This window comes from Dermochelys coriacea, chromosome 17 (genome assembly GCF_009764565.3).
Source record: "Dermochelys coriacea isolate rDerCor1 chromosome 17, rDerCor1.pri.v4, whole genome shotgun sequence".
Taxonomy (NCBI): Eukaryota; Metazoa; Chordata; order Testudines; family Dermochelyidae; genus Dermochelys; species Dermochelys coriacea.
The window spans coordinates 9,998,994-10,025,507 of NC_050084.1; the positions used below are offsets into that span (position 1 = coordinate 9,998,994).

At 44.8% G+C, this 26,514-nt stretch overlaps 1 protein-coding gene across 2 annotated transcripts; it reads left to right on the forward strand.

The window, feature by feature from the left end:
* Window positions 1–22,437, forward strand: TNFAIP1 (TNF alpha induced protein 1). 2 transcript variants are annotated; one of them, XM_043499364.1, is made up of 9 exons: window positions 1–468; window positions 5,949–6,285; window positions 8,881–9,050; window positions 10,243–10,332; window positions 10,428–10,480; window positions 14,189–14,384; window positions 15,879–19,922; window positions 20,039–20,196; window positions 20,237–22,437. In XM_043499364.1, exons 2-7 carry the CDS (start codon window positions 6,072–6,074, stop codon window positions 16,095–16,097), a joined length of 942 nt encoding a protein of 313 aa, XP_043355299.1. In that variant the 5' UTR covers window positions 1–468; window positions 5,949–6,071; the 3' UTR covers window positions 16,098–19,922; window positions 20,039–20,196; window positions 20,237–22,437. The 2 variants fall into 2 exon arrangements, with proteins under 2 accessions (XP_043355299.1, XP_043355298.1); XM_043499363.1 differs by having other exon boundaries at window positions 15,879–20,196.
* The last annotated feature ends 4,077 nt before the right edge of the window (window positions 22,438–26,514 follow it).

The following is a 26,514-nucleotide window of genomic DNA, read 5'->3' on the forward strand; positions in this document are numbered from 1 at the left end:
CAAGTGCCCGGGTGGGGCGGGACCACAGGCCCCACTGAGGAGGGGGGGGCGCGCTGCCGGCTGTAAATCATTACGACAGAGTGGTCCAGTCCAGGGTGGTGACCTTGTTGCATGCTGGGGGCTGTAGTCTTTACGGGCAGGCGGCCCCGGGGCACGCTGGGGACGGTGGCCCCGTTGCATGCTGGGGGCTGTAGTCTTTACGGGCAGGCGGTCCGGGGCACGCTGGGGACGGTGGCCCCGTTGCATGCTGGGGGCTGTAGTCTTTACGGGCAGGCGGCCCCGGCGCATGCTGGACCCTGTAGTCCCACTTGCAGGGAGCGGTCCCGGGCCGCGGGTCCCGGCGGGAGGAGCTCGGCCCAGCCCAGGCTGGGGACGCTGCGGCTGGAGGCTGTGCCCGGGACCCCCTGGAGCGGGGTCTGTAAGGCAGCGTCGTTGGCAGCCCTCGGAGCGCGACGGTCCCAAGGCCGGGTAAGCACCCCCCGGGGGGGGCCGGGGAGCTGGCCAAATATCTGGGGGTGGGGGGAGCTGCTGAGCTGGGTAAATACCCAGAGGGGTGAGGGGGGCGAGGACCTGGATAACTACCGGGGCCTGGGGGGGGAGGGGCAGGAGCCGAGGAGCCGGGTAACTACCAGGGGCTCAGGGGCGGCGGGAGCCAGGAGCTATGTAAATACCCCGGGGGGCGAGGGGGCATGAAGGGGGGCAAGGAGCTGGGTAACTACCGGGGCCGGGGGGGGAGCCGAGGAGCTGGGTAAATATCAGGGGCTGGTGGGGGTGGGAGCCAAGGAGCCGGGTAACTACCCGGGGGAGCTAGGGGGCATGAGGGGGGGGCAAGGACCTGGGTAACTACCTGGGGGGTGAGGGGGCATGCACCAACTCTATGCCCTAGGTACCCTCTAGGAGTATATGTAACGAACTGAAGCATCCATCCGATATTGCCAGCCCCACGCACACCAATATCATTGGCCTGGCCAAAAGGATTCATGAGACTGGCCAAAAAATAATGGGACTTAATAGCAAGCATTGGGTTATTTTTATTTACTTTCCCATGTTGGAGCCTTTGGGCTCCCAGTTTCAGCCTTCTCCTTGTAATGAAAGGAAAAAGGGATGGGGGGTTGGATGGGCTGAAATTCTTGTGTGGTTTCGTTCCCGGAGCTGGGGCTTTAATAATAACAATACCTATCCCTTATCCAGCACTTTTCATCAATAGCACTTTTGGTCTCAAAGCGCTTCACAAAATGTGGTAAGGGCCACACTAAATATAGTGAGACTTGCGGTAACTTCATGAAAGTAGGCAACCCTTCTCCCCTCTTCCCCTCATTGTTTGTCGTCGTCGTTCGTTAGCTGTATTGCAGTAGTGGCTAGGAGTCCCACTCCTGGACCAGGGCCCTGTGGCACTAAGCGGTAAACACCTGGAACAAAAAAGATGGTCCCTTCCCCCAAAGAGTTTTACAGTGTTTTCTGGTGATTTGTCCTACCCAACAGTTAGCTCATCGGGGCTGGGGCCATATTTCTCTCCAGCTGTAAAGCGGGGCTAAGAATTCTTAGAGTTCCCCAAGGGGTATGGTGAGGGTGACCTAATGTTTGTAAATATAAAAGCACAGAGGCACCCATAAACAGAAATATTTTATTTCTCTGTAAAGCAGGCCCCCTGTGACGGGTACTTCTCATGGGGGTTCTGAGGCTATCCTGAAGATGGAAAGTGTTCTCTTTTCATTTAGAGCAGGGAATTCTTAGATTCCCTTTTCACTCTCCCCCACGCCTCTTACCTTGCAAATAAATTCCTGATTGTTCAGTCGTGATTTTCTCTGCAATCTGTAGTCGAACCTGGGGAAAGGTCTGTCTTTTGCCACCCTACAAATATGCAATAAAGAAGCTGCTGAAACATACCCTTAAATATTGTCAATGGTACCCAGTAGAACTCCCTCCAACAATGTACTGATTTCATTGTCTGGTCAAACTACTACTAATAGTACTACCTAGTCATTATACAGCGCATTTCATCCAGAGATCTCAACATGCTTTACAAAGGAGGTCAGCAGCATTATCCACACTTTACAGATGGGGAAACTGAGGCACAGAGGTGAAAATGACTTGCATAAGGTCAGCCAGTAGGTCCATGGTAGAACCAGGAATTAAAGGCCAGTCTCCTGAGTTCCAGTCCAGTGCTCTATTGACTAGGCCACGCTGTCTGCCAATAAGTATTCTTTCCTACAAATCAGTTCTTGATATGAATAGGAGATCTGGTTTCAGTTCCTAGCTCTGCCACTGACCTTGGGCAGGTTACTTGTCTTCCTTGTGGGTAGTTTTTCCCATGTGTAAAATGGAGATAACAATACTGATCTCCATTATCGCTTGAAAGCTTGTCTCTTCCACCAGCAGAAATTGATTCAATTTAAGATATCTCGCCCTCCTTTGTAAAGTGCTTTGAGGTCTGATGAAAGGCGCTATGTAAGAGTGTGGTGGTGGTGGTGTTCGTCGTCTATTTAGGTGGACTGTAAACTCTTTGATGGAGGTGCTGTCTCTTGTTATGTGTTTGTATAGGGCCTATCACAAAGGAGCCCTGATGTCAGCTAGCGCCTCTAGGTGCTATTGTAATACAAGTGAAAACTAATACACCAGTTTGTCTCTATCTTCCAGCTCCCTACTGCGCTGGACCAAGAGATGGGGAATGTCCTTTATAGTGCTTAGTTTGCAAATGATGCTGTTTGAATGCTTCTCTTGAGCTGTTTATAATGTGGGCTGGGATTTATGGTAGTTCTAGCTGGGACAATTTTGTGATGTGAGCTATGAAATGTTGTATTACCGCGTGTACACTTTTGCCTCTCTCCTCCCTCACAAGGCAGGAAAGAAGGACAGAATAACAAACTTTCCCTCTTACAGTAAAGACAGTAATTGAGGGTTTCCTTGCTGAGTGTGGGTGAAGTTTCCTAGCCTATGTGTTTATTAACATGTTAAATCAGTGGTGTTTGCTCTTATATGGATTGGCTGGTTGGCAAAAAGGATTTCCCCATTTTGCTCTACTCTCTGCTTCGTTGGAAAAATAACACTAAGACCCTGATTCTGCAATGAGATGCAGTCAGGAAGACCCATGTCGAGTTCATGGGACTCTGACGGAGCATGGAGATCTGCCATTCATTGCAGGATCAGACCCTTTAATTCTGTCCTTTTCAAAACCTTTATTATCGCTCAGTCTGAAGGTCTTTAAAAGCATTTTTATTTAAAACTACATTAACTGGGCTTGAAAATTAAATTTTGTGAAAACATACTTTATGTAAAAACCTAGGACTACTTTAATTGTTTAAAAAAATTCCAAATGAAGCCAGTTGATTTTAAATCAGTATATTTCCCACTTAAACCTACAAGTGAAAATGCCTGTAAACAAAAATAAAACTGACGTAATTGATTCCCCCTCCCCCAAGATAAGAAACACAAAGCACCGAAATAATGGAGGATGGATTATATAGCAGAAAAAGCACAGGTCAGGGTACCTGAAATAAGATAAAAAGAAAAGGAGTACTTGTGGCACCTTAGAGACCAACAAATTCTCTAAGAAATAAAAGGAGCACTTGTGGCACCTTAGAGACTAACACATTTATTTGAGCATAAGCTTTCGTGCTCATGAAAGCTTATGCTCAAATAAATTGGTTGGTCTCTAAGGTGCCACAAGTGCTCCTTTTCTTTTTGCGAATACAGACTAACACGGCTGCTATTCTGAAACCTGAAATAAGATAGGAGACCTGGGCTTTATTCCCATTCCATTCCGATGACAAACTTATTAAGTGACCTTGATAAAAGGTCCTAGACAAATGAAAGGTATTATTTTGTTCAGTGATCTTGTTGTGTGACAGTACTCAGACAAACAGGTCTTGCTGATCACAGTTTATAGTGATGAATCGCCTGTAGATCAACAATTGAGATGTGTGATTGCCTGTGTTTCATACTGATCTCTGGGATGCTTGGTGTTAACGTGATCAGCTAGGAAGCAACTTCATTGGATTCAGAGGTAGAAAAGAATGTATGCTTTGTTTTCTAGGGCTGTTCAGCTCAAGGTTAAGAATGTTGATAGCTCATAGGAGTGCCAATTAGAGCCAGTTATAACCTGACTGACCTGCCTTGGCCTAATAAATGCTTTGTGGAATTTGCTGTGTCCTTGCAGGTTGCAGAGTTTGCTTCCTACTCACTGTGGCTTAAGAAAGCCCACCTGTAGTGATTATTCAGATACAAGAATCAAAATGGGAAATGATGCTATAAGAGCATTCTTCTATGCCTGTAAAGTCAGGAGTTCTTCAAATCTCTTACAATTACGATGCTGTGTGTAGCTATCAAGAGGTTTTTCTATACCAGATGGATGGCTAGCTCTTTCATACTGTCTGTATGGTGGATAGCAGGTTATTTGTACAAGGCCACTGATGGTACAGAGAAGTAAGATGACAAGGAGAAGCTTGCAATCTGGAATGGACAGATAAGTAGACTATGGCATAGTGGGAGGGAAGGAAAAAAGATTTCAGCACTGGTAGCAAAGTGAAATTGCTCCTGGGTTCAGCAGATCGCAGTGCAGTGCCCATGAAATCTAGATCCAGATTTTTCCAGTTAGAGGATTTGGGATCTGACATGTTAGATTTGGCCCATCTTTGCTCTTATTCTTTTGGTTCCATTTCTTGTTTACCTTGCGTAGGGATGAGAGAGGAGAGCAGAGGCAAGGGTGGGGCTCAGACTGGATTTGTAGCAGGTTAACTTAGTTTTTCATCTGCACTCATCAGTAAGGGATGTTCCAGCAAACAGATCCCAACAGCTTTCTCCATATTAGAATTCTAATACAGCATCAGCTACCCTACCTACAGCAGGAACAACTATGACTGGAAGGATGTATCAAGAAACGGAGTGACCCAAACGGTGATTATAGGGTTTAACTGTAATAATTGAAAACTGAGACTGCCACAGCTGCTGTACAGATTTCCAATTTAAAAGAAAAGATCTACAAGCTGTTGTTTCAGCTAGGGGAAGTGCAGGAAACCCTCCTATTGTGTAGGATAGGGTCTGAGCAAGAAGTGTAATATCCTTCTGGGAAGCTGAGAGAGAGAGCAGAGTTCCTGCCACTGCACAGATACTTTCAGACTGCAGTATTTCACAGTGGGTTCAGGTTAGGCTGATGGCTAAACTTTGCAAAGTCCAGAAAAGCTTAATTTGGCCAAGTGAGGTGGAAGTGCCATTATTTTCAATCGATCATTTGAAATAAGCAGCAGAGTTTTGTCTCTTATTGAAACGAAAATCAAAATCAAATTTTTTTGGTGGAGGCTCTTTCGTTAAACGCTTACCGAATGCCAATAGCCTGATTATTTTCTCATGATTTTGTTGTGAGGAAATAGCTCATTTCCCGACATGTTTGTAATTAGGCATGCACTCAAACCTTGATGCTGAAACTTAAAGAATTCTTCTATAGTTTCCCTATTTCAGTCCTTCATTCAGCCTTTCAGTGATGCCTGCTAATAATACCTTGCCTTTCTTATCAAAGTGGTTTATAAACGTACATTAAGATCAGCAATGTTCCTGGCTGGCTACTAAAATAAAATCCAAATTCTGTCTGTTTAAAAGAAAGGGGGGAAAAGGAGGACAGGGATAACCATCTTAGGTGGGATTTTTAAAAGTGCTCTAGCTCTGCTCCCATTGAAGTCAATGGAAGTTATTGTCTTCGGTGAGAACAGTAACAGTGCCATACCAACACTGAGTGTGGTCAGAAACCATAGAGCTTGTCTAATAAAAACCGAAGAAGATTCTCTCAGAACTCAGTTGCGGAAGCTATCCAGCCGCTACGTGTTGGGGGAGAAAGACTGTATCCTCTTACAGTCCCCTCCCTTCTTTGATGCAGGCTGCATGTTTTCATTGCAGGCGGTAATTCTAGGCCTCCTCCTTGATCTCATCCTCTTCCCCTTCTTTCTAACCCCACCCAGGGATTGAGCAATTTATGACGATTCCTACCCTGCCCTCCCCATCCGGCAATTCTTGACCCCTCCCCAACCACGGCGGAATCCATCAAGCCAACCCTCTGCAGAGTCGTCATCTACTTGCAGAAGATGTCTGGGGACACGTGCCTCACCAATATCTGCCGGTCTTCAGGAGCCAAGCCCAAAACCTGCAGCTTCAAAGAGGGTAGCCTGGGCAACAAATACGTGCGGCTCAACGTTGGGGGCTCCTTGTACTACACCACGGTGCAGGTGCTGACCCGGCATGACACCATGCTGAAGGCCATGTTCAGTGGCAGGATGGAAGTGCTGACTGACAAAGAAGGTAAGGGAGCGTCGACAGGAGCCACGCGTGTCTGAGAGTAGGACTCTGTCAATGCATGGGATTTAGGTGGAGATTTCTTGTCATAGGCACCAAGGGGAGTCAACTTCCCCCTTCATCACCAACAATAGTTGGAGCAAGAAATCATAGAATATCAGGGTTGGAAGGGACCTCAGGAGATCATCTAGTCCAACTCCTTGCTCAAAGCAGGACCAATCCCCAATTTTTGCCCCCTCAACCCATAAATGGCCCCCTCAAAGATTGAACTCACAATCCTGGGTTTAGCAGGCCAATGCTCAAACCACTGAGCTATCCCTCCCCATCATTTGTTCTACTCCTGTTGCAGCTGGTATGTGGATGGCCTACACTGCTGTCAGGACTGAACAGATGCGTGTGGGTTGGCACTGTAGGATCTTGTGTAGAGGAGTCAATTGAAATGTGGGAAGGGGGTAGACAAGTGGCAGCGCTTTTTATTATTTTAAGCTCCGACTCGTGTTGCCAAACCCAGGTGCTGTTTTTTTGGTCTCCACGGCATGTGCTGCTTGTTGATTATGATATTAATATAATATTTAAATTGAGGTAGCATTTAAAGGCTACAGTCAGGTCAGGGCCACATTGTACTGTGCACATGGATAATAAAAAAGATAGTCAATGCCCCTATGATATTACAGTCTAAACGAGCTTAACTCAGCAGCTTTAATTAAATAGGAGAACAAGGAAGAGCATCCGTATGAGCAGTGGCCATGAATGCTTTCACACACCGCCTAGCAATAGGCTAGGCCAAACTACATGTTTAGGAGCAGAAAAAATGTGGGCTCAATAGAGTTGTTGAGTTACGTTGAGAGAGAACATCCCTGATTGGGGCCCTCTAGATACGCTCGCTCGATACAAATATAAGCAAAAGCAGGAAAAAATCTATTTGCGCATCCCAGGGAAGAATGTTCTTGGGTGTTGAGAGTGTGGGCTTGGGAACATGGGGATCTGGATTCTAGCCCTTGCTGTGCCATGTGTTTATTGTGCGAATTTGGGCAAGTCACTTAACCTCTTGATGTTTCATATTGCTCCTCTACTCATAGAAGTGGCACTGGTTAAACTAAAGGGGCAATGTTGCACCAGGTTTAAACTAACTCAGTTCAGCTTTATGTATGGATATTGTACTTTGGTATGAAGCTGGTGTACATCCATGTAGCTTGCCTGTCAAATATTCAATTTAACTAAATCGGTGTTATAGCATATCTTTAGTGTGTTAGACCAGAATGGCCTTTTCCCCATTGGTTTCGCTGGCCTGTTCTATATCTTGGCATCTGTAGAATGCTGCTCTGATTTCTCTCTCAAGAACTGGGAAAGAGGACTGGTGAAACCTCTGCCAAATGCCGGCAGGTGGTGTGCAGAACTTAGACTCAAATCCCTTTAGAATTTGCAAACGCTTTTGGCAAGTCTCCTCTTTCTTAGTACTAAGCTGCCTGGCAATACTGCATCTGCTTCTCTGCATGGCAATGTACGTTGGCAGGAGTCTACCCTTCCCTTGTAGAGGGTTAAGGGAAGAGTCATGTATTTCACTTAGCTTTCCTTATTGGATTATGCATATTTTTTGTAAACACTTGAAGAATATTTATTTGCTTTAAAATATTTGTTACTACCACAGTCCAATAGATCTCTCTTATTGCTGAATACCTAGATCTTGATATTTATTCATGTTTGAGTTTATCATGTTCTCTAGGTGCAAGAGATAAAAAACACAAAATCCATTCCAACAACTTAAAAAAAAAAATCAAATAGGACTCCTGAAAGGCCTTCCCACCCCAAATTCACTCTCATGCCTATTATTTTGGAGTTTGGATTCCAGTATTCACTGCATTTCACATGGCTGTACTATTCTGGCACCATGCAAGGTTCTTGTTTGCCCACCCAATCTGTAGGCAACGGAAATGACTTAGAGATGAAGGCAGTAAGAACCAACTTCTCTGGTATAGTGCTGAGCTTCTTTAAGAAAAATTGCCCCACATTTAACAATTAGCATTTTTCTAAGATCTAACTGCCTAAACGGTCAGTTAAACAGAACTACTGTAATAGTGCCAACTGGTAACTTCCAATAATATTTAAATGGATCCAAGTCCCCAGTTGATTGGAATCTAATATAGACAAGACGAGGCACAGAAAACAGCTCTGGGATGAGTGTGTGTGGATTGATCAGTGGAGAATACAATGCACTAGGATTCTAATGGGTTTTTTTTTATCCCTGTTAGTAAAAGCCTGAGTGTTTTCAGATTCTTTCATCTAGGTCTTGGGCTTTGGTATCTGCGTGGAAACTTTTTCCTTTTGGGAGGTTGGTGGTTTGGCCATTGAGAAGAGCAATTCCTCTGTCAGTTTCTCTTCTGTGGGCCAGATCTAGGTCCCCTGAAGTCAACAAAGACTCCCACTGACTACCTTGGGAATTTGGGAAAGCTCTGTTGCAAGAGGCACTAGGAAGATGAATAATCCACAGATGAGGCCTGAGAGCTGTTGCACTGAGATTCCATGTTTTGCCTCCTTGCTGAGCTGCTGCTTGCCTCTCGTGGTATGGTGCTGCACTCAAATGTCATGGTGTTTGTCTTTCAGGGTGGATCCTTATAGACCGTTGTGGGAAACACTTCGGTGTGATTTTAAATTACCTCCGAGACGACACTATTGCACTTCCAAAAAACAGGCAGGAGATCAAAGAGCTGATGGCAGAAGCGAAATATTACCTAATTCAGGGCTTAGTAGACATGTGCCAGGCAGCTCTCCAGGTAAGACATGGCAGCAGCCTGAGGTTTTTCCACTTCTAAAAATTATCAGGGATCTACCTTGTGTTGTATGTGTTTTGAAAGTGCTTATGTTTAAATGAGGTACTGGTGTAACTCCAGGGGATGTCTGATATGAAGTCTGAAATGTCTAAAGTCAGTTTTGATCCCCATCTGGATCTTTTTCCAAGGCAGATAAACTGAGAGACATACCTCTTGCTCTCTCTCTCTCTTTTGGATAAGAGCTTAAAACCATGTTGTTCTCTGCTCTGCCTGGACAGTAAGTGTCCTGTGATGTTTTTTGGTAGAGAAGGGATTTGGAGCAATGACTTGGCCAAAATATCCCCAGCTAATCCCACTGTTGTGCTTCTGGCTTCCTCCCTAGAGGGGGCGGAAGTTTAGCAGCTCTGAGTGTGTACGTGGCTTGTGAAGCACTTTGGGAATAAAGTGCTATTGTGGCCTAAATGGAGGCAGGATGGTTCAGTGGTTACAGCCTACAACTTGCAAGACCTGAGTTCAAGTCCTTGCTGCGCCACAAACCCCCTGTGAGATGTTGGGCAAGTCACAGCTTCTCTGGGCCTTCGTTCTGTAAACTGGAAATAGTAGAATTTCCCTGCCTCCTAGGGATGTTGAGAGTATTAAAGATTGTGAGATACTCAGATATGGGGGCAATGTAAGTAGATAGACAACTGATTTTGATTTGTTTGGATATATTTTCGACTCAAGAAACCGGTAGTTGGCACTCTAGTTCACTGCATAAGGAAGCTGGAGTTAGCGTCTGCAATAGCTTGTTGCTTGTACAACAAAGCGTTTGTCTATTTCAGTGAGGTACATTTCTCTCCAACAAATGTGTGATTCGTGATGACTGAGCTACAGTGGGCAGTTGATAAAACTGGCCCAAGCATTTTCCCCTGCCCCTTTTCTCAATGGGGCTAGAACACCATGGCCCCCAAACACAAACCCACAACAGGCTCAGAGTCCTTGCAGTATGTAGGAATGACATCCATTTGCATCTGAATGTTTCAATTATCACTGCCTTTCGGGGCTAAGAAACATCTTGCTGTATTTCTGGGTTGCAGCTCACGGTAATATGGTGGGGTTACTATAGCAACTTTATGCTCTTTCTCTGCATTGGAGGGCTTGGGAACATGGCTGGAGGTGCCCACGTTAGTTATACCTCTTACTTTATTTAAACCAGGACAAGAAAGACTCGTACGAGCCTGTCTGTAACATCCCCATCATCACGTCACCAAAGGAAGAAGAGAGGCTCATCGAATCCTCCATGAAAGTAACTGCTTTTCTGTCCCCATTCACTCTATTTCTCCAAGCTGTTTACAGTACAAAACTCACCTGCCCTGCCTTTGTTCTTTTCTCTCCTAACAGCCTGTTGTCAAGCTGCTTTATAACAGGAGCAACAACAAATATTCCTACACCAGGTATGTCTTGAGAGTTCCACGCGGACAGTAAAGGTTCCTCGTAGGCTACCGGGACTGGGTGTGCAAGGGCCTGATTCTCCTCTTCCAGGAGTGTTTCTCCACGCACCTGAGTGCAGTAACTCTTGATTGACAGAGGATGATCAGGCTCCTTGGGTTGCAGGGGGAATGCAGCCTGTTAGAGCTCAGTGTGTGGGTAGTGGAGGTGCCTGTCTCTCAGTGCTCAGAGAAGCGTGACTGCCAATAACACTGGCTGAAACCAGGTAGAGTAAGGCACTGCAGGGTAAACTTCCACCCACATGCTAATGCAGTTGTGACCTGTACCTCCCTCTGCAGTTCCATTCCTGAGTCCCATGCAGCCCTGCTAAGCCACCTTGGTCCAGACCTACAGCACCCCAGTTATTCCAGCCCCACCCCTTTTGAAATCAATTAATTACATCGTTGTAAAGGAGATGTAACAGGCGGAGATGTGAAACGCATCAGAGGAGGAACTGCCCTGCAAGGCTCTAGCAGTAAGGATAGTTGCTCTCCTTGTGTGACACTGAGGAAAGAAACAGAGTGTTGTTCGGATTCTGTGGTGTCACTCTTGTGATACCACTGCTAAAGTGGCTCCTGGTTTTCCCAGATCGGGAGCTTGAAGCAACACGGCCAGCCCTAAGGCGGGGCTTGCAGAACCCTAGTCCTTTGCCTTTCATTCTGAGACACCATCCTGGTGGTTTTATCAACCTCCTTGGGTCTCTAGACACGTGCTGTTTGTCTGCCAGAGAGACCGATTCTAAAAAACGTGCAACTCCAGGTGGTCACTAGGGAATGCTAGAAGGCAGCACATTCATCATCCAGCTCGGGAGGGCGGTGTTTTCCGCGATGCTCCTGGCCGTGCTTCCCGTTATTATCCAGCAACGATGCTGCGCTAAGGACAAAATAGCATATTTGTCTGGAGGGGTCTGAAGTCGGAGAGGCACTAATAAGAGTGACTGGAGCCGTATGCAAGGACATGGTGGCTCAGTTATTATGTCTTGATGGCAGCTGTATGAGGCATCTCTTTATAAACACATTCTCTTACCAGGATAAAGAATATTCTCCCCCGCCCCGCCAATTCTTCCCAATCCTCGTCAGTGAAGACAGCTTGCTCACTTACTGTGTCAGTAAGGAGATGATGTGACAGAATGTTTTAGGAGCCAGGACTCCTGGGTTCTTTTCCCAGCCCTGCCACCTGCTCTGTTACCTTGGCAAAACACTTAAAGCCTCTATTTCCCCACCTTTAAAATGTTGACCATTACGCATTATCATGAAAAATACCTACAGAAGAATCTCCAAGGTGCTGCATAAGCACAAAGTGTGATTTTTTTTTTTTCCCTCCCCCCCCCCCCCCTAGGGTTTTAAGGGTTGTCCATTTTACTATGTTGCGTCTACAGCTTTTTTTCTCGTCTGGCTACCTCTCCCTCCCCCTCCAGGTTTGGAGGCCTCTGAAGTTTGCCCAAGCTAGTTTGGCCCAGGATGACGCAGTGGCTTGGGTTTGCCACAGTACGTCTGAACACCGTTAGCCGAATGCCAGACCAAATCATCCCACCAATACTAAACGCTGAACTTCGACACTTCTAGGATTCTGGGCCAATCAGTCTCACGCCCCAGGGAGCGGAAGACTTTGGCCTGCTCTATTCCACCTGTCCTCAATTTCATAGATTCATAGATACCAAGGTCAGAAGGGACCATTCTGATCAACTAGTCCGACCTCCTGCACAGCGCAGGCCAAAGAATCTCACCCACCCACTCCTGCGAAAAACCTCACCTATGTCTGAGCTATTGAAGTCCTCAAATCGTAGTTTAAAGACTTCAAGGAGCAGAGAATCCTCCATCAAGTGACCCGTGCCCCATGCTACAGAGGAAGGTGAAAAACCTCCAGGGCCTCTTCCAATCTGCCCTGGAGGAAAATTCCTTTCTGACCCCAAATATGGCGATCAGCTAAACCCTGAGCATATGGGCAAGACTCACCAGCCAGATACTACAGAAACTTCTTTCCTGGGTAACTCAGATCCCACCCATCTAATATCCCATCACAGGGGATTAGGCCTATTTACCATGAATATTTAAAGATCAATTAATTACCAAAATCACGTTATCCCATCATGCCATCTCCTCCATAAATTTATTGAGTTTAATCTTAAAGCCAGATAGATCTTTTGCCCCCACTGCTTCCCTTGGAAGGCTATTCCAAAACTTCACTCCTCTGATGGTTAGAAACCTTCATCTAATTTCAAGTCTAAACTTCCTGGTGGCCAGTTTATATCCATTTGTTCTTGTGTCTACATTGGTACTGAGCTTAAATAATTTCTCTCCCTTTCCAGTATTTATCCCTCTGATATATTTATAGAGAGCAATCATATCTCCCCTCAACCTTCTTTTAGTTAGGCTAAACAAGCCAAACTCCTTGAGTCTTCTTTCATAAGACAAGTTTTTCATTTGATCGCCAATGGTTCTCAGGCCTCTAAAGCGAATACTCCCTGCCTTGGAGCCTACTTCTGCCACCCTTCTCATGGGGCCTGCCTTGCTTCATAACTAGTCCCACTGGCCTCAGCAGGGCTACTAGGGCTTATCTTCATGTACAGTGCTAGCTGCACTGGTACAATTGCGCCACTGTAGTGCTCTAGTGAAGATGTTACTATGCTGATGGGACAGCTTCTCCCATAGGCATAGTTAATCCAGCTCCACGAGTGGCGGTAGCTATGGTGAGGGGAGGTTAAATCGGTTTAGCTGCATTGCTCAGGGGTGTGGATGTTTCACACCTCTGAGCGACATAGTTGTACCAATATAGGTTTGTAGTGTAGAAGTGGAGCACCATGGGGTGGGGCACCAGCATCTGGATTGAATCTGGGGCTCTGGACCCAGAAGAATGAACCTTTACTGCCTGAGCTAAACAATCAGGTCTGTTAGCCACAGCTGCTGCAGGCTCATCAACCTCTGCGTGGCCAAGCCACACATGAGGGGTACAGAGCACCGTTCTGAGTGGGTTACATACGTTTGGTTGAATTGGGCCAAAGTTAATGCCAGAGGAGTAGGGACCTGTATTTTAGAGTTGGTCAAAGTGGGTTTTAGCGTCAGCTTGACCGTGTTGTTTACACGTCTTACGATGTGAATTACATTACATCATTACCAAGATAGGCTCAAGGTCACTCAACATTTTATTAAACTCAAATATATCGAAGTGATACCATGGGTAAAGTTCTCAAGGGCAGTTACATCACTTAGATGCTTTTGAAAATTGTGCCCTGTATCATCCTAGGTACAAGGAGGACTCTGTAAAATGACAGTTCTACTGACCTTGGACACGTTCTGTGACCCTTGCATTGGCTCTCTGGGTCATTTCCTCTTGCCATGCTAAATAGAACCATAGTAAGCATATGATTTGATCAGCTCCGACGTTGGTCAGGATGCAGGTTTTGTTTGTTGCTATAATGACATAGGAAACTGCTACCATTATATTAATTGCATCATTTGACCTCTAAAGGAACATTTGCTCAGGGGAGCAGAGCATCCTATTTGTGTTCCAAGTTGGCTGTTCTCCAGTGCATAGCAATGAGTCACTGTATCCTGCAGTTTAGATTAATGCTTGCAGCCATGGTGGGGTAGGAACATTAACCCTGTGCAGTTTACGGTGCAGGCCAATTGCTAAACCACAAAGATCTTTTCACTGCCTTTGCTACTGTGTTTCAGTAACTCGGACGATAACTTACTGAAGAACATAGAACTGTTCGATAAACTCTCTCTCCGCTTCAACGGTCGAGTCCTCTTCATTAAGGATGTTATAGGGGATGAAATCTGCTGCTGGTCTTTCTACGGACAGGGGCGGAAGCTCGCTGAGGTCTGTTGCACCTCGATAGTGTATGCCACAGAAAAGAAACAAACCAAGGTACTGGGACTTGTCTTCCTTGAATCTTGTGGTTAAGTAACAAAGTTGGTAGCGGTTTACAAAGCCATGTGAGATCTCTGAGACTCAGACCAGGTCAGGAGGAGAAGGTAAGGTCAGGGGTGGTCTCAACTTGCTGACTGAGTGCCATTGATGATCAATGAAATCCAAATGACTGGGGCCACTCATTGACTGGCACAGTTGTTCCCTGACTTTTTACTGGTGACCCACCAAATTGCCTTTTATCCGCATTATCCTTGCGCGCACTCTCTCTCTTCAACCTTCTCAACCCTGGTTCTCACTCTCCTAGCCCTGACCCTCCTGCAGCCTCAGTCAGGCTGTGATGGCTGCCAGGTGTCTGCTCGCTGACTCCAGCCACTTCTTCCATGCTACTGCTGTCCAGATCCTGCTCCCTATGCCACTGCCCAGAGGAAGCAAGAGCATGGGAAGGAGGGACTGCCTCTGGGGCATGCACAACCCACTTAGACCTTTCCTGTGACTCACTGGTGGGTTGGGACCCTCTGCTTGGGGAACACTTGGCTAGCAAGCTGCATTCTGTCCTGGGCATATCAGTATCCAAAAAATGCTGACAGATTGAACAGAGTTCAGAGAAGAGCAAAATAAGATTAGGTCAGTGGAAGGAATAAATAAGGAGGAAAGATTGAGAGGGAATTTCAAAAGCACTTCAGTAATCTTTAGAACAATCCCATTGAAAGTCATAAGGACTTGGTGCTCCTAAGTCACATGAGCTTTTGAAAAATCCTCCCTTTAAATGAAGGATCTAATTCTTCTTTCAGTTAAGCTGGTGTAAATGACCGTCAGTTGAATTACTCCAGACTTACACTGGGGGTAACTGGGAGCAGAATTTGACCTATGTGTGGCTTGACTAAATGATAATGTCTGATGGGGGCATAACCATCTCCAGAAGGTTGGAAGATGCTAATGTCAAAAGAGGAGAATTGTTCAGAGGGGAGCATGTCAGTATAAATAAAAGTAGGGTAGGATAAAATAGACAAAAGGGAAATTTGGGCTGAATATTAGCTGTTTTAAGAAGAAAAATTTGTTCCTTTATTGTTAATTACAATGTGATAAATCTAGAGTAATTCCCCTGGCCTAAACAGAAGTACTCCTGTTTACACTGGTGCAGGTGAGACTAGAATGAGACCAGACTTTGCAGTCAAGTATCAGAAATGACATCCTGACAATGAGATGTGGTAGATTCTGCAGGAGTCTCCCAAAAGAAGTGGCAGATGGCCCAAGAGTTGGGACATCAAAACCTAGGCTAGTGAAAGCACTAGAGAACGTAAAGTAAAATCATACCCTGGGGGATGCGATGAGATTATCTCACAGGTCTCTTCCACTTGGAATGGTTTTACTGTCTTTACCTCCATCTTCACATGCATTAGCATTTGAAATTCCTTCACCAATAAGCAGTAGAGTGGTTCCTGTCTTGTTACCCAGTCTGCATCATGAAAAAGCATGCTGTCTCTTCCCTAGGTTGAATTCCCCGAAGCGCGCATCTACGAGGAGACCCTAAACGTTTTACTGTATGAAACTCCACGCGTACCTGACAACTCTCTGCTGGAGGCGACGAGCCGGAACCGAAGCCAGGCATCTCACAGCGAGGATGATGAAGGCTTTGAACTGCGCGACCGAGTGCGCCGCATCCACGTGAAGAGATACAGCACTTATGACGACCGGCAGCTTGGCCACTAGCCTGCTGGCAGAGGAGAAATGGTTTGCTTTGTTCATAGAGCTTAAGGAATATGCGGAATTAGTCCGGGAAGCAGGGGATTGATTCTCAAATAGTTTCACTGCTTCCTAGAGAAGCAACCCAACATCTGTGCGTGCAAACCAAAAGCAACACTTAAGGCCAGAAGCTTTTAGAGTCATTGTGATATGTTACTTGTGCACCATGCGGTGTAAATAGAGAGAGCAGTTCTTCATGTGTTGCGTATGGTAGGGGATCCCAAGAACCTGCCTGTGGAGCTCATTTGTTCTGATATAGGTTGCAGCCACCAGGCATTGTATGTCTCGTGAGAAGCGATGTATTTTTCCATTTGAGGATGGTTCTGTTTGGAAACCCATTGTCAGAGGCGCCATAAGAGCTGTGTGCCGTGGAATTGCTTAGTTTTGAAATTCTGTCGAAAATGGGATTCGAGCACTAGCAAGTTTAGCAAACGCTACGTCTTGCTGGCCAAGCTACTCTTTCCTTATAGAGCAAGTAGTTAGATTTCCATGGCATGAGAGGAGGTGAATTTCCCCTTTTTGCAAAGGTTACCCTTGGTGCTGAAACTGCTTAGCCTGTCTCACTTCAAGCCAAGCTTTCCGGAATCAAGCTAACAAATAGTCCAAATGGGGGAAGTTTAGAGAGTAAATATTAGATGACATGGTTATTAAGAGAAAAAAAAAAATCCTAAAGGTGAGGAAGCTTATAAGAAAACAGAGCCCTGGCGAAATCATGGGCATGGTGGGACCTCTACCCTCTAGGGCTTTGGGTGCGGAGGGAACCCTGTATTAATAGATCCTGGGGAATTGAGAGAATCTCTCTAGAATTAGTCACTAGATCAAGAGGGCCCCTAAGCACTGCTTGGTGTCATTTCCTCAAGCTCGGGGAAAAAAACAGGGTTATTGAGGGAAAACAACTAAAGTGTAGACCAATGAAAGCTCACTCACTCCTGCACAGTTGGGGTTGTCCATGTGTTTCTGTTCTAAGTCCCCTCTGAGGCCAAGAGGTGGGAGTGGAGGGAAAATGGCCATTACACCAGAGCTCTGTCTCTGCACAGCCCCAGGAGAGAGACTTTTTATATTGAATTTTAAACCGTTTCTTCAGCTGACATTTTTTATAATTGTTTTTAGAAGATCTCTTGTGACTCAAATGAGTTTTTTTTTTAAACATGTATTTAAAAAAAAGAGAGATGTCAAGTGTGTGCTCCTCACCTCTTAGTACTACAGTGTCAACTCTCCTTGGACTTAGGGGTTTTTGGACTTGAGCTTTGATCTTAAACATGACTATCCAGTGAGAGAACATGATGGTCCCAACTTATTTGGTAGCCCCGGTGAAAATTTAAGGGATTGATTTTTCTGAAGTTCTGAGCACCCACAACTCTAGCTGAAACTAGTGGGAGCTGCAGGTGGTCAGTACCTCTGAAAATCAGGCCCAGCGTTTTCCTGTCTCTCTTCCCCCTTGATGACAACTGGTGATCCTAGCTAGCACTTCAAACATCTGGGTTTGCTGACTGACTAAGGCAGCCAGCTTTAGGCTTCAAATAAGAACTGGCCTCCAATCTCAATGTTTGGTGGTTGTTTGCGGGGGAAGGGGCAGCCCTACTGCACACGGGAGAGGACTATATAATGTGCAATTAGCTGTGTGCCCTGGTTCATTATTGCATCTAGGATTGTTTTAATGCAGGGCAGCAATTTGTCTAGCAGCCAGGAATTAATTGCCATCTGTCTAGACTGGCTTGTTGCTTGCCCGGCAGTGCTGGATGGTAGGATTTTTCCGAGCTTGATTTTTCCAATGTTTTCATGAGAAATAATTTCTTTTTTCTATTCATAGGAGAATCTGGGCTTAGTGTGTTGGGATGGGGGTGAGAATCACTGCTCGGGAATATCCGGATGGACTGGTGCTGAGTGCGAAGCATGGACAAGGGCATGCCAGGGTTTGTACCAATTCTTCTGACTGAGACTGACCTCTGCTTCTAATAGGTGCAAACTACAGCCTGCCCCGGCTTATGCTTGCGCATCAGCAGCAGTGCAGCTACACTGGTTGCTAGTCACCGAAGGCTGAGTTGGGGCTTGTCCCACGTGTAGACAAGGTCTCGATTGAGAATTGATGTTTTGGGGCCAAATCCGAGCAAATTCCAGTTCAAGCAAGTAAGCTCCAGTTTCTCAAGATTTGACCCTTTGTAATGATCAAGCTGGCTGACTTACTGTCTCAAAGGAAAAATAAGGATTTTTTCAAGGCCTTTTAAAATATGTGAATAAGCTGCCACCAGTGTGGGGGTTTTATTGCCTTCAGAGTAGTCTGTGGAGAGAGTCATGAGGTTCAGATGCTAGACTGGCCTAGCCTCCCAGCGTAATAAACCATTTAAAAACCCGAACTACTCAGCACGTTTAGTGCTCTCCCTCTCTCAAGACAAACATCCCAATCTACCGCAGTCTGGTTAGACAAAAGATTTTGAATACTTCAACTCCATGGAGCTTCAGCTTTGAAAATTCATTAAATGGCCCATGGAATGCGTTGTTTAAAAAATAACGCTTTCAGGTTACAGTGTTAAGTATATTTTATTTCCCTAATGTATTTAAGATATAAACTAAATAAGATAGCGAATTGTTTTATTTATTAATTGGCAGATAAAATGCATAAACTTTGGTAATGGAGAAAATATAGTCACATTTGAAAAATTGGCCTAATTATTTTGGGTGCCCAACTTGAGACATCTTAAATGAGCTTGATTTTTTGAGGCTGGTTGGCTGGTGCATTTTGCAGATCAGTTCTCTTTAAGGAGGCTCAAGCTGGGCATGCAAAGTCAGTAATCGTGTTTGAAAATCTTGGTGATGATCTTTTATCTGTAGTTCACCAGCTCAAATCCAGATCACCTGTAATTTGAGCCGAGCAAATGATTTTTTTTTTCCTTTGGTTGGTGACTGAAACAAAATCTGGAAAGAAAGAAAAAAAAATTATTTCAAACCAAGAAGGAATTTTTTTGTGTGTTATCAACAAAATGAAAAACTATTGTTTGAGTCAAAACATTTTGAATGTTATTTCAAAGCAACACTTCAAAACATTTTGATATTTCCAAATGTTTTGTTAAGGTTTTTTTGGCCAAAACTATTCATGACCCAAATTCACTGATAGTTTCAGAGCCCTCCCCAGTGCATTTTTGACAACATTTCTATTCACCCAAAAATCTTGCCCCAATCTAGTTGTGACCAAAAGCTGGTACCCTCTGATGGCTGTTTAGTGGCATGTATTTGATATTAATTGAGGGGTCTCAGTCTAGTTCTCAGTAGCCAGGACTCCACATCATAACACCTCCACCACAATTAGCAACAAGTGACTCGTTGGCAGAATGGCCAAGGATGGAGAGGACCATGGAGACTGAACTCCCCTTCCATACCAGGTGTAAGGTAAATGGGGAGAGCACTGTGGTAAGCATGCTGTGCCACTGCCCATTCTGTACCTGTTCTTTAGATAAAGGGAAGACTTCAGTCTCCAAGACCATCAGGCTGGCGCTCTCTTCACTGCACTACGCTCATGTGCAAGTTTAAAAGCAAAATCCCATGGGATTATTTTCCGCAACGTCTTTCAATTCACAGCGTGAACCTCTGACATACACGGGCCCGGCTGGGTATTTTGGAGGGAACAGATATTTGGAAAGAATAGGGGGTCAGCCTCCATTAGGTGTTTGTCTTTTAAAAGCAAGATTGTATGTGCCTCTTTAGAGAGCGTTAGTTGCTACAGATTCTCTCTCTTTATTGTTTGGCCACGCTTCCTGCATGTGGAACATGATCTCTTCATTCTTCTCACATCTAGCAGTGAGTGTTGCCCCAGTCATGCCACTGCACCTGCCTTTTCCTGAAAGGCCTCTTTAAAACACTATAAAAATCAATAACCTGCTTTTTATTGCTTTCTGTGATGTTTTGTTTTCCAGATGCTTTTGACATCACACCAGCAGAAATACAGCTGCTGAGATTTGTTTTGACTAAGGCTTTTGAGATCTCTGAATTTAGGTTTTATTTTAAAAAAACGTCAATTTCCCCGTACTGTAACTTCTGAAATACAAGTTCTGTGAATCCAGGGACCCTTGGGGTGGCTTACTCCTCTTCCCCCCCCCCCCCCCCCGCCCCAGGAAACTAGTGGGAGCAATCAGTGCTGTTCAGGGCATGGTTCAGTGACAGGTTAAAATGCCTGTGGCTGCATTTTACTAGCTGTCCCATTGTTGCAAGCAGTGGAGCACCGGCCCCAGGAATAGACCAATGGTGGGAGAATGTCGGAAGATCCTCAGCATTCGTAGAGAAAGGTATGAACCCTGTGCTAATAAACAGACCTTCACAGTGTTAAATGATTGTAATATTAGACTTGCTAAGACCGTACTGTATCTATACAGAGCTTAGAACATTTCTTGGCCAGTGTGATTACCTTGTTGGACAGTTTTACATAGTCTCACTAAATCCAAATGCAGCAATGGGCAGTGTCATTGTTTCCTATTAAATCATTGGAAACTTTTTTTTAACCAAAAGAGTTGAATGATCTAAATGATCTTTTTTAAAAAAAAATGATTTCTGCATATTTCAATACAGAATGTTAATTGAATGTTCTCTTTTATTGCACATAAACTATGACATGTTGATTGTACAGTATGACTACCTAGATTCTGGTTATGTTTAATAGTAGTAGTTTTGATGTAACTTGTGCTCTGTATTATCATTTTAACCCTCCTTTATTTACTTAAAGGATGTAAATTGCTTAGATGTTGAATCCTAGGTTACATTTTTGACATTTATATAATTAAGAACAAGTACCATTGTGAAGGATAATGCAGCTTTGAAATAGTCATAGTACTAAGCACAATCTTTGCTTATTTATAGTAAAATACCCTTTGCAGGGTTGACAAAGCAGCCATTCTTGCTGAGAATATTTTCTCTGCTGTTTTTAAATAGCACATATTATGATCCCCCTCCCCATTACGACAGCGTAGATTTTTTTAATTTGAGGCATTCACAGCTGCGCGTTAAGAGATCTGTAATAACTTCCTACAAAAACCATAATCACCTACGTTTGCGTTCTATTGATGTGCCTGTGACTCTAAAATAGCCTTTTGGAGGAAAAGAAAAGAAAAACCTTTGTCTCATTTGCAGCGTGTGAATTTTAACGACACCAGCAAGCAAGCATTAGCTGGTGCAGTCTTTTTGAAGTCTTGCTATCGTCTGCACACTTGTGTTTAAGTAAACTTTATGCATTCAGATTATGAAATTAGACTAAGAGGATGAGTGGGAAATATTAAATGACATCTGTACGTGACCCCTTTGACAGGGGACTGTTTGTGGCATCTGTGCTGGGAAAGCTGCATTGAGTTGCAAATGCCCTCCTCCTCTCTATAAGGAAGGCGGTTTGGAGCTTTCCAAACGAATGTCTTATATTAAGCAGCACTTTAATATCCATTTTAATTAGGCGATAACATCAGTTGGGATAGCGTTGCAGGATAGCCGTCTCCCACTGCTTGATAAATGCCGAGACAAAACTAAATGTTTAACCTTTGCCTTGACATTTAAGCTTCAGAACGAGAGACATTTATCCCATGGTAACGTTCCATTTCGCTGACTTTTTCTCTTGTACTAAATGATGAAAAATAAATAAATAATCTGGACCGGTGGGGCCTGGGAGTGACTGACGCTATGCTATTTCTGGGAGCTGTATTCTGGCTGGCCTAGAAAATGCTTGTTCTGGTCTTTAAACACCCAGAAACCAGAGTAAGTTTGTTTTTTCTGAACGCTTCTGACCAAACAATCTAAAACTGAATCATGTTTTCTGACAATCCTTTGCATTTAAAAAAAAAATCTCCTGTACAACCAAATGTAATGCCAAACCCCTTCTATTGGGAAAATGGAGGTTTTACTGAGAGACTTGGAGACCAGGACCCTAATCCCAGCATCTGCCACTGACTCGCTGTGTGACCTCAGACAAGTCACTTAACCTTGGTGAGCCTCATTTTCCTCATCAGTGAAAACTGGGGTGAGACACTCCCTACCTCAGAGGCTTAATTCATTAATGTTTATAAAGCACCTTGGACTACTGTAATTGTTTTTACCAGAGACATCAAATTATTATGGTGACTGTTCATAATTTAGCTGACATTCTGTGAACAAGCTGTTTTCTGACCACAGGAGTTTTCATTTTGTTCTGGATTCTAAATCTCTTAAGGGTCAGTCTTGCAAGGGAAATAAGTTGATGGAGTAAACTTATTAACCAATAATACAGTATTTTCCTCTGACTTTCTGCAGTGCATTGAATGGAAATGGGTCACTAATTTTTAATAAACTTATATTTTAAGTGGCTTGTGTTGAATTTTCGTTGGTGTTAAGAGTTTTTTTCGAACTGACGCATGTAAACCCAGAGTACACAATTCTAGTTCATGCATTGGTTCCAGGTCTCACCTCCAACATAACATTCCTTGCACCACAGACATGTAAAGCCAATTCTGGATCCATAGATTGTGTTACTGTGCACTGTTAAGTGTGCTTGCCTTTCACCCATTTGACTAAGTCCATCCCCCTACAAATACAGGCTAAACTAGAGTGTCCATCAGATGACATTCTCCCTATTTGTGTGCAGCCTGCCTTTTTGTAAGGACACCTTGGATATTTCCCTACATCACCATGTTATGATTTTTCTGGACTTTTATTTCTATATATCCAGAGGCTGATATGGCTGTTTTTATCTGTACTGATTTCAGTGCTTTTCATGTTCACTGTAACAATTTATAATCTCTAGCCGATCAGCAATTCGGTGGTTCTTTTCAACAAAGGGTGAAACAAGTGAGATTTTTTTCACAGCTACTCCTGCAAGATGCATTGACTGTCTAGAATTGTGCATCCTTTTTGGTGCTGTCTTAACCTTCTTGGGTATGTGTTCATTCACCTAGCAGCTTAATTTAGCTGCCTTTTTTGCTGCTTTCAGAGTAGCAGCCGTGTTAGTCTGTATTCGCAAAAAGAAAAGGAGTACCGGTGGCACCTTAGAGACTAACAAATTTATTAGAGCATAAGCTTTCATGAGCTACAGCTCACTTTATCGGATGCATTTGGTGGAAAAAAAAACTTTTTTTTTGCTGCTGGCACCTGTATATCTTTTTTTTTTTTTTTTAGCCACCTAGTTGAGATTTCTAGTCTGAGTGTGGTTGTTATAGGAAGGAGCCTTTCCTCACTTCAACTGTTTTGTTCTTCCTTTCCTTCTAATGCCAGCAGTCTGGATTTGCTACAATTTCAGACTCCCCCTATCACTACTGCGTCATCGGTTCTAACCTCGGCCACAAACTACCATTGGTTCCCATAGTCCTCATGGAGAACTTGCTTATTCATGATTTGGCAGCTTCTACCCTGGCTTTACGAGATGGCCTTGGACATTATAAAACTTGAGCATGGTGTCATGAAGCACCGTAAGAATTCATGCTCTCCCTCCACTACCTGCTCCTGTGGCCCACTTATTGGGTGGGGTGGTTGTTCCTCATGATTGGGGGATGTGCATTACTCCTCTGCATCTACTTTGTTGTCATCAAGCTTCCACAGAGTTGTGTAATTTGTCACACAGATTGGGAAGCTGCTATTTTTTCCTCTTCCCCCTCTGCTAATAGGGTTTCCATCTGTCACGTGCTCTGCTCCTCTGTGTAGTCCAGATCAAGTTGCACCCCACATGAAGACTCTTCCATTCTCCTGAATATTGTATAGTGTGATCAGTTGTCTCCAATGAGGATCTAAGTAGGCATGATATATTATGCACATTCCAGTAATACCTAGAGCCCTTAACAGATTTGGCCCCATTGTGCTAGGCACTGTACATTTTCAGAGATGGTCCTGCCCCACAGATTCCTAATTTCAGCTTTAGAAAAGCAAGCTTTTCTAAAACCCAAGTTCAGTAGAAATATTTCTTTTTTTTAAAAAAAAGACATCAATCACTTAAAAATAGATATTTCCTGCAGTTTTGTGATCAAAATGTTGTTGTTCTACCAGGATCTGAAATTGAAATTGACCATGAATCAAAGTGAAATTGACTAGTCCTTTGTAGTGGCCAAGCTGATACTAAAACATGATAAAGTCTTTATAAATGTAATTAAATTTAAAAATTTCAATTAAATCTAAAGTGTTAGCAAGACAGGTACATAATTATTTTTTTTTTTACCCTACTGCACTGCCCTTTTCAAAAACAAACAAAAAAACCCCCTGCCCCTGTAGCGTATGGTGAACATTTAAGCTTCTTTGCATTTTTCTAAGTCATAGCCTGTCCTCAGGTCCACGTTTGCTCACTTGCTTTGTTTGGAATGAGTACAGCTCATTTCAGGCAATTAGTTAGCAACAGCTTTTTGGCAAAGGAGGGAAGTGTAAGAAACGTGAGGGGAAACTGAAGCTGCTTCTTTTGACTCTTTCAAAAAGCCTCCGCTGAGCTGCCAAGGCCTGGTAGCACGATTTGTTTGAAACTGGGCCGAGCGTTTATTGCAAACAGGTGGCGCCAGTGTCCTTGGCAATTTTACAAGGAGGAGGTGGGGTGAAGTAACTGTTTCTGGCCACGGTGGGGGCGCGAGTAAAACGTGAGAGGACAACGGGTCTAACTGCTGTTGAGAGCAGAAAGCCGTCTGTATGAATTGCGTCGCGGGTATAGAACATCCTGCTCTGCCTCCCTACTGGGAGTTGGGAAATCTGCTAATTTGACTCACAGGCCTTGGTTTTATTTATTTTTGCAATGAGCTATTCTTCAACAAAAAAAACTTCAAAAACAGACTCCAACGAGAGACTGCTGAATGGGAATTAATTTGCAAACTGGAGGTGCTACAAGTCCTCCTTTTCTTTCTCCTTACAGCCTGTATGCTAAACCCATTGTTTCATGTTCTGTGTGTGTATGTATATAAATCTCTCCACTGTATTTTCCACTGAATACATCCGATGAAGTGAGCTGTAGCTCAGGAAAGCTTATGCTCAAATAAATGTTAGTCTCTAAGGTGCCACGAGTACTCCTTTTCTTTCTCCTTACAGCCTGTATGATAAACCCATTGTTTCATGTTCTCTCTGTGTGTATATCAATCTCCTCTCTGTATTTTCCACCGAATGCATCCGATGAAGTGAGCTGTAGCTCACGAAAGCTTATGCTCTAATAAATGTGTTAGTCTCTAAGGTGCCACAAGTCCTCCTTTTCTTTTTGCGAATACAGACTAACAGGGCTGCTCCTCTGAAACCTGCCATTTTTGCAATGGGGATTGACCGCCACGGACCTCGTGGGCTGCGGTGAGGGACAGATCCAGCAGAGAACGCAGCTGTGCAGAGCGAACAAATCCTCCTGCCTCCCCGCTCCAACCCCTAACACGACCTGGAGCGAGGGGCAGGGGCGGTACCCTTAGCACGGAACGTACGGGCCTGGCTTGTCCCTCTCACCCCGGGATTCCAACCCGCAACACAATTCGTTGCTGTGGTTACCATGGAACGCGGCCCGACTCAGCGTTCGGCCTGGGAACGTTGGGTCGCGAGCTGCCGGGGGGGGGGGGCGGGTCCCAGGGATAAGGAGTTTCTGCGGTGGGGGGAGGCTGCGTGTCGTTTTCATGCCGCCTTCTAGTGACTAAATCGGCGGGAAACGTCAGTCGCTTTTCACTAGATTTTTTCCCCACCGGATGCATCCGATGAAGTGGGCTGTAGCCCACCAAAGCTTACGCTCAAATAAATAGAAAAGGAGTACTTGTGGCACCTTAGAGACTAACAAATTTATTTGCGCATAAGCTTTCGTGAGCTACAGCTCACTTCATTGGATGCACTTGGTGGAAAATACAGTGGGGAGATTTATATACACTGTATTTTCCACCAAATGCATCCGATGAAGCGAGCTGTAGCTCACGAAAGCTTATGCTCTAACAAATTTGTTCGTCTCTAAGGTGCCGCAAGTCCTCCTTTTCTTTTTGCGAATGCAGACTAACACGGCTGCTGCTCTGGAACCTGTCATGATGCAAGGCTCAAATAAATGTGTTCGTTCTTTTTACTAGATTTCTAGAGGCGGGGCGGAGTCCGCGCCCCTGGGCCGAGCAAGGCCGTGGGGGGCGTGCTGCTCCGGGGGGGGGGGGGGTAGCGTGTTACACGCAAGGGGTTTAAAAAAAAAATAATTTCCCCTTCATCCCCCCCCCCCGCTCCCCCGTTTGAGTGCAACGTGGCTGTTGACCATGGCGCGTGTCTTGCAGGGGCAGCCCTGGTTTCAGAAACAAGCCTCCTCGCGCGCGGGGGGGGGGCCTGGCCTTTCGCTCACGTGCGTCCCATCCGCCGCGGCAGCGGAGCCCCCGGCTTGATGCACGCCCCGGGGCGGCCAGCTTCGGCTCTGACGGTCTCCGCCTCCCGCCCCCGCCGCTTCGTTTTCCTTGCCCAGCGGGCAGGGCCGAGCCGG

Excerpts from the sequence above, each read along its gene's own strand:
- TNFAIP1 (XM_043499363.1), top strand. The coding sequence starts at position 6,072 with ATGTCTGGGGACACGTGCCTCACCAATATCTGCCGGTCTTCAGGAGCC. Across the intron at positions 9,051-10,242 it reads TGTGCCAGGCAGCTCTCCAG|GACAAGAAAGACTCGTACGA; the intron begins GTAAGACATGGC and ends TATTTAAACCAG. Across the intron at positions 14,385-15,878 it reads CAGAAAAGAAACAAACCAAG|GTTGAATTCCCCGAAGCGCG; the intron begins GTACTGGGACTT and ends TCTCTTCCCTAG.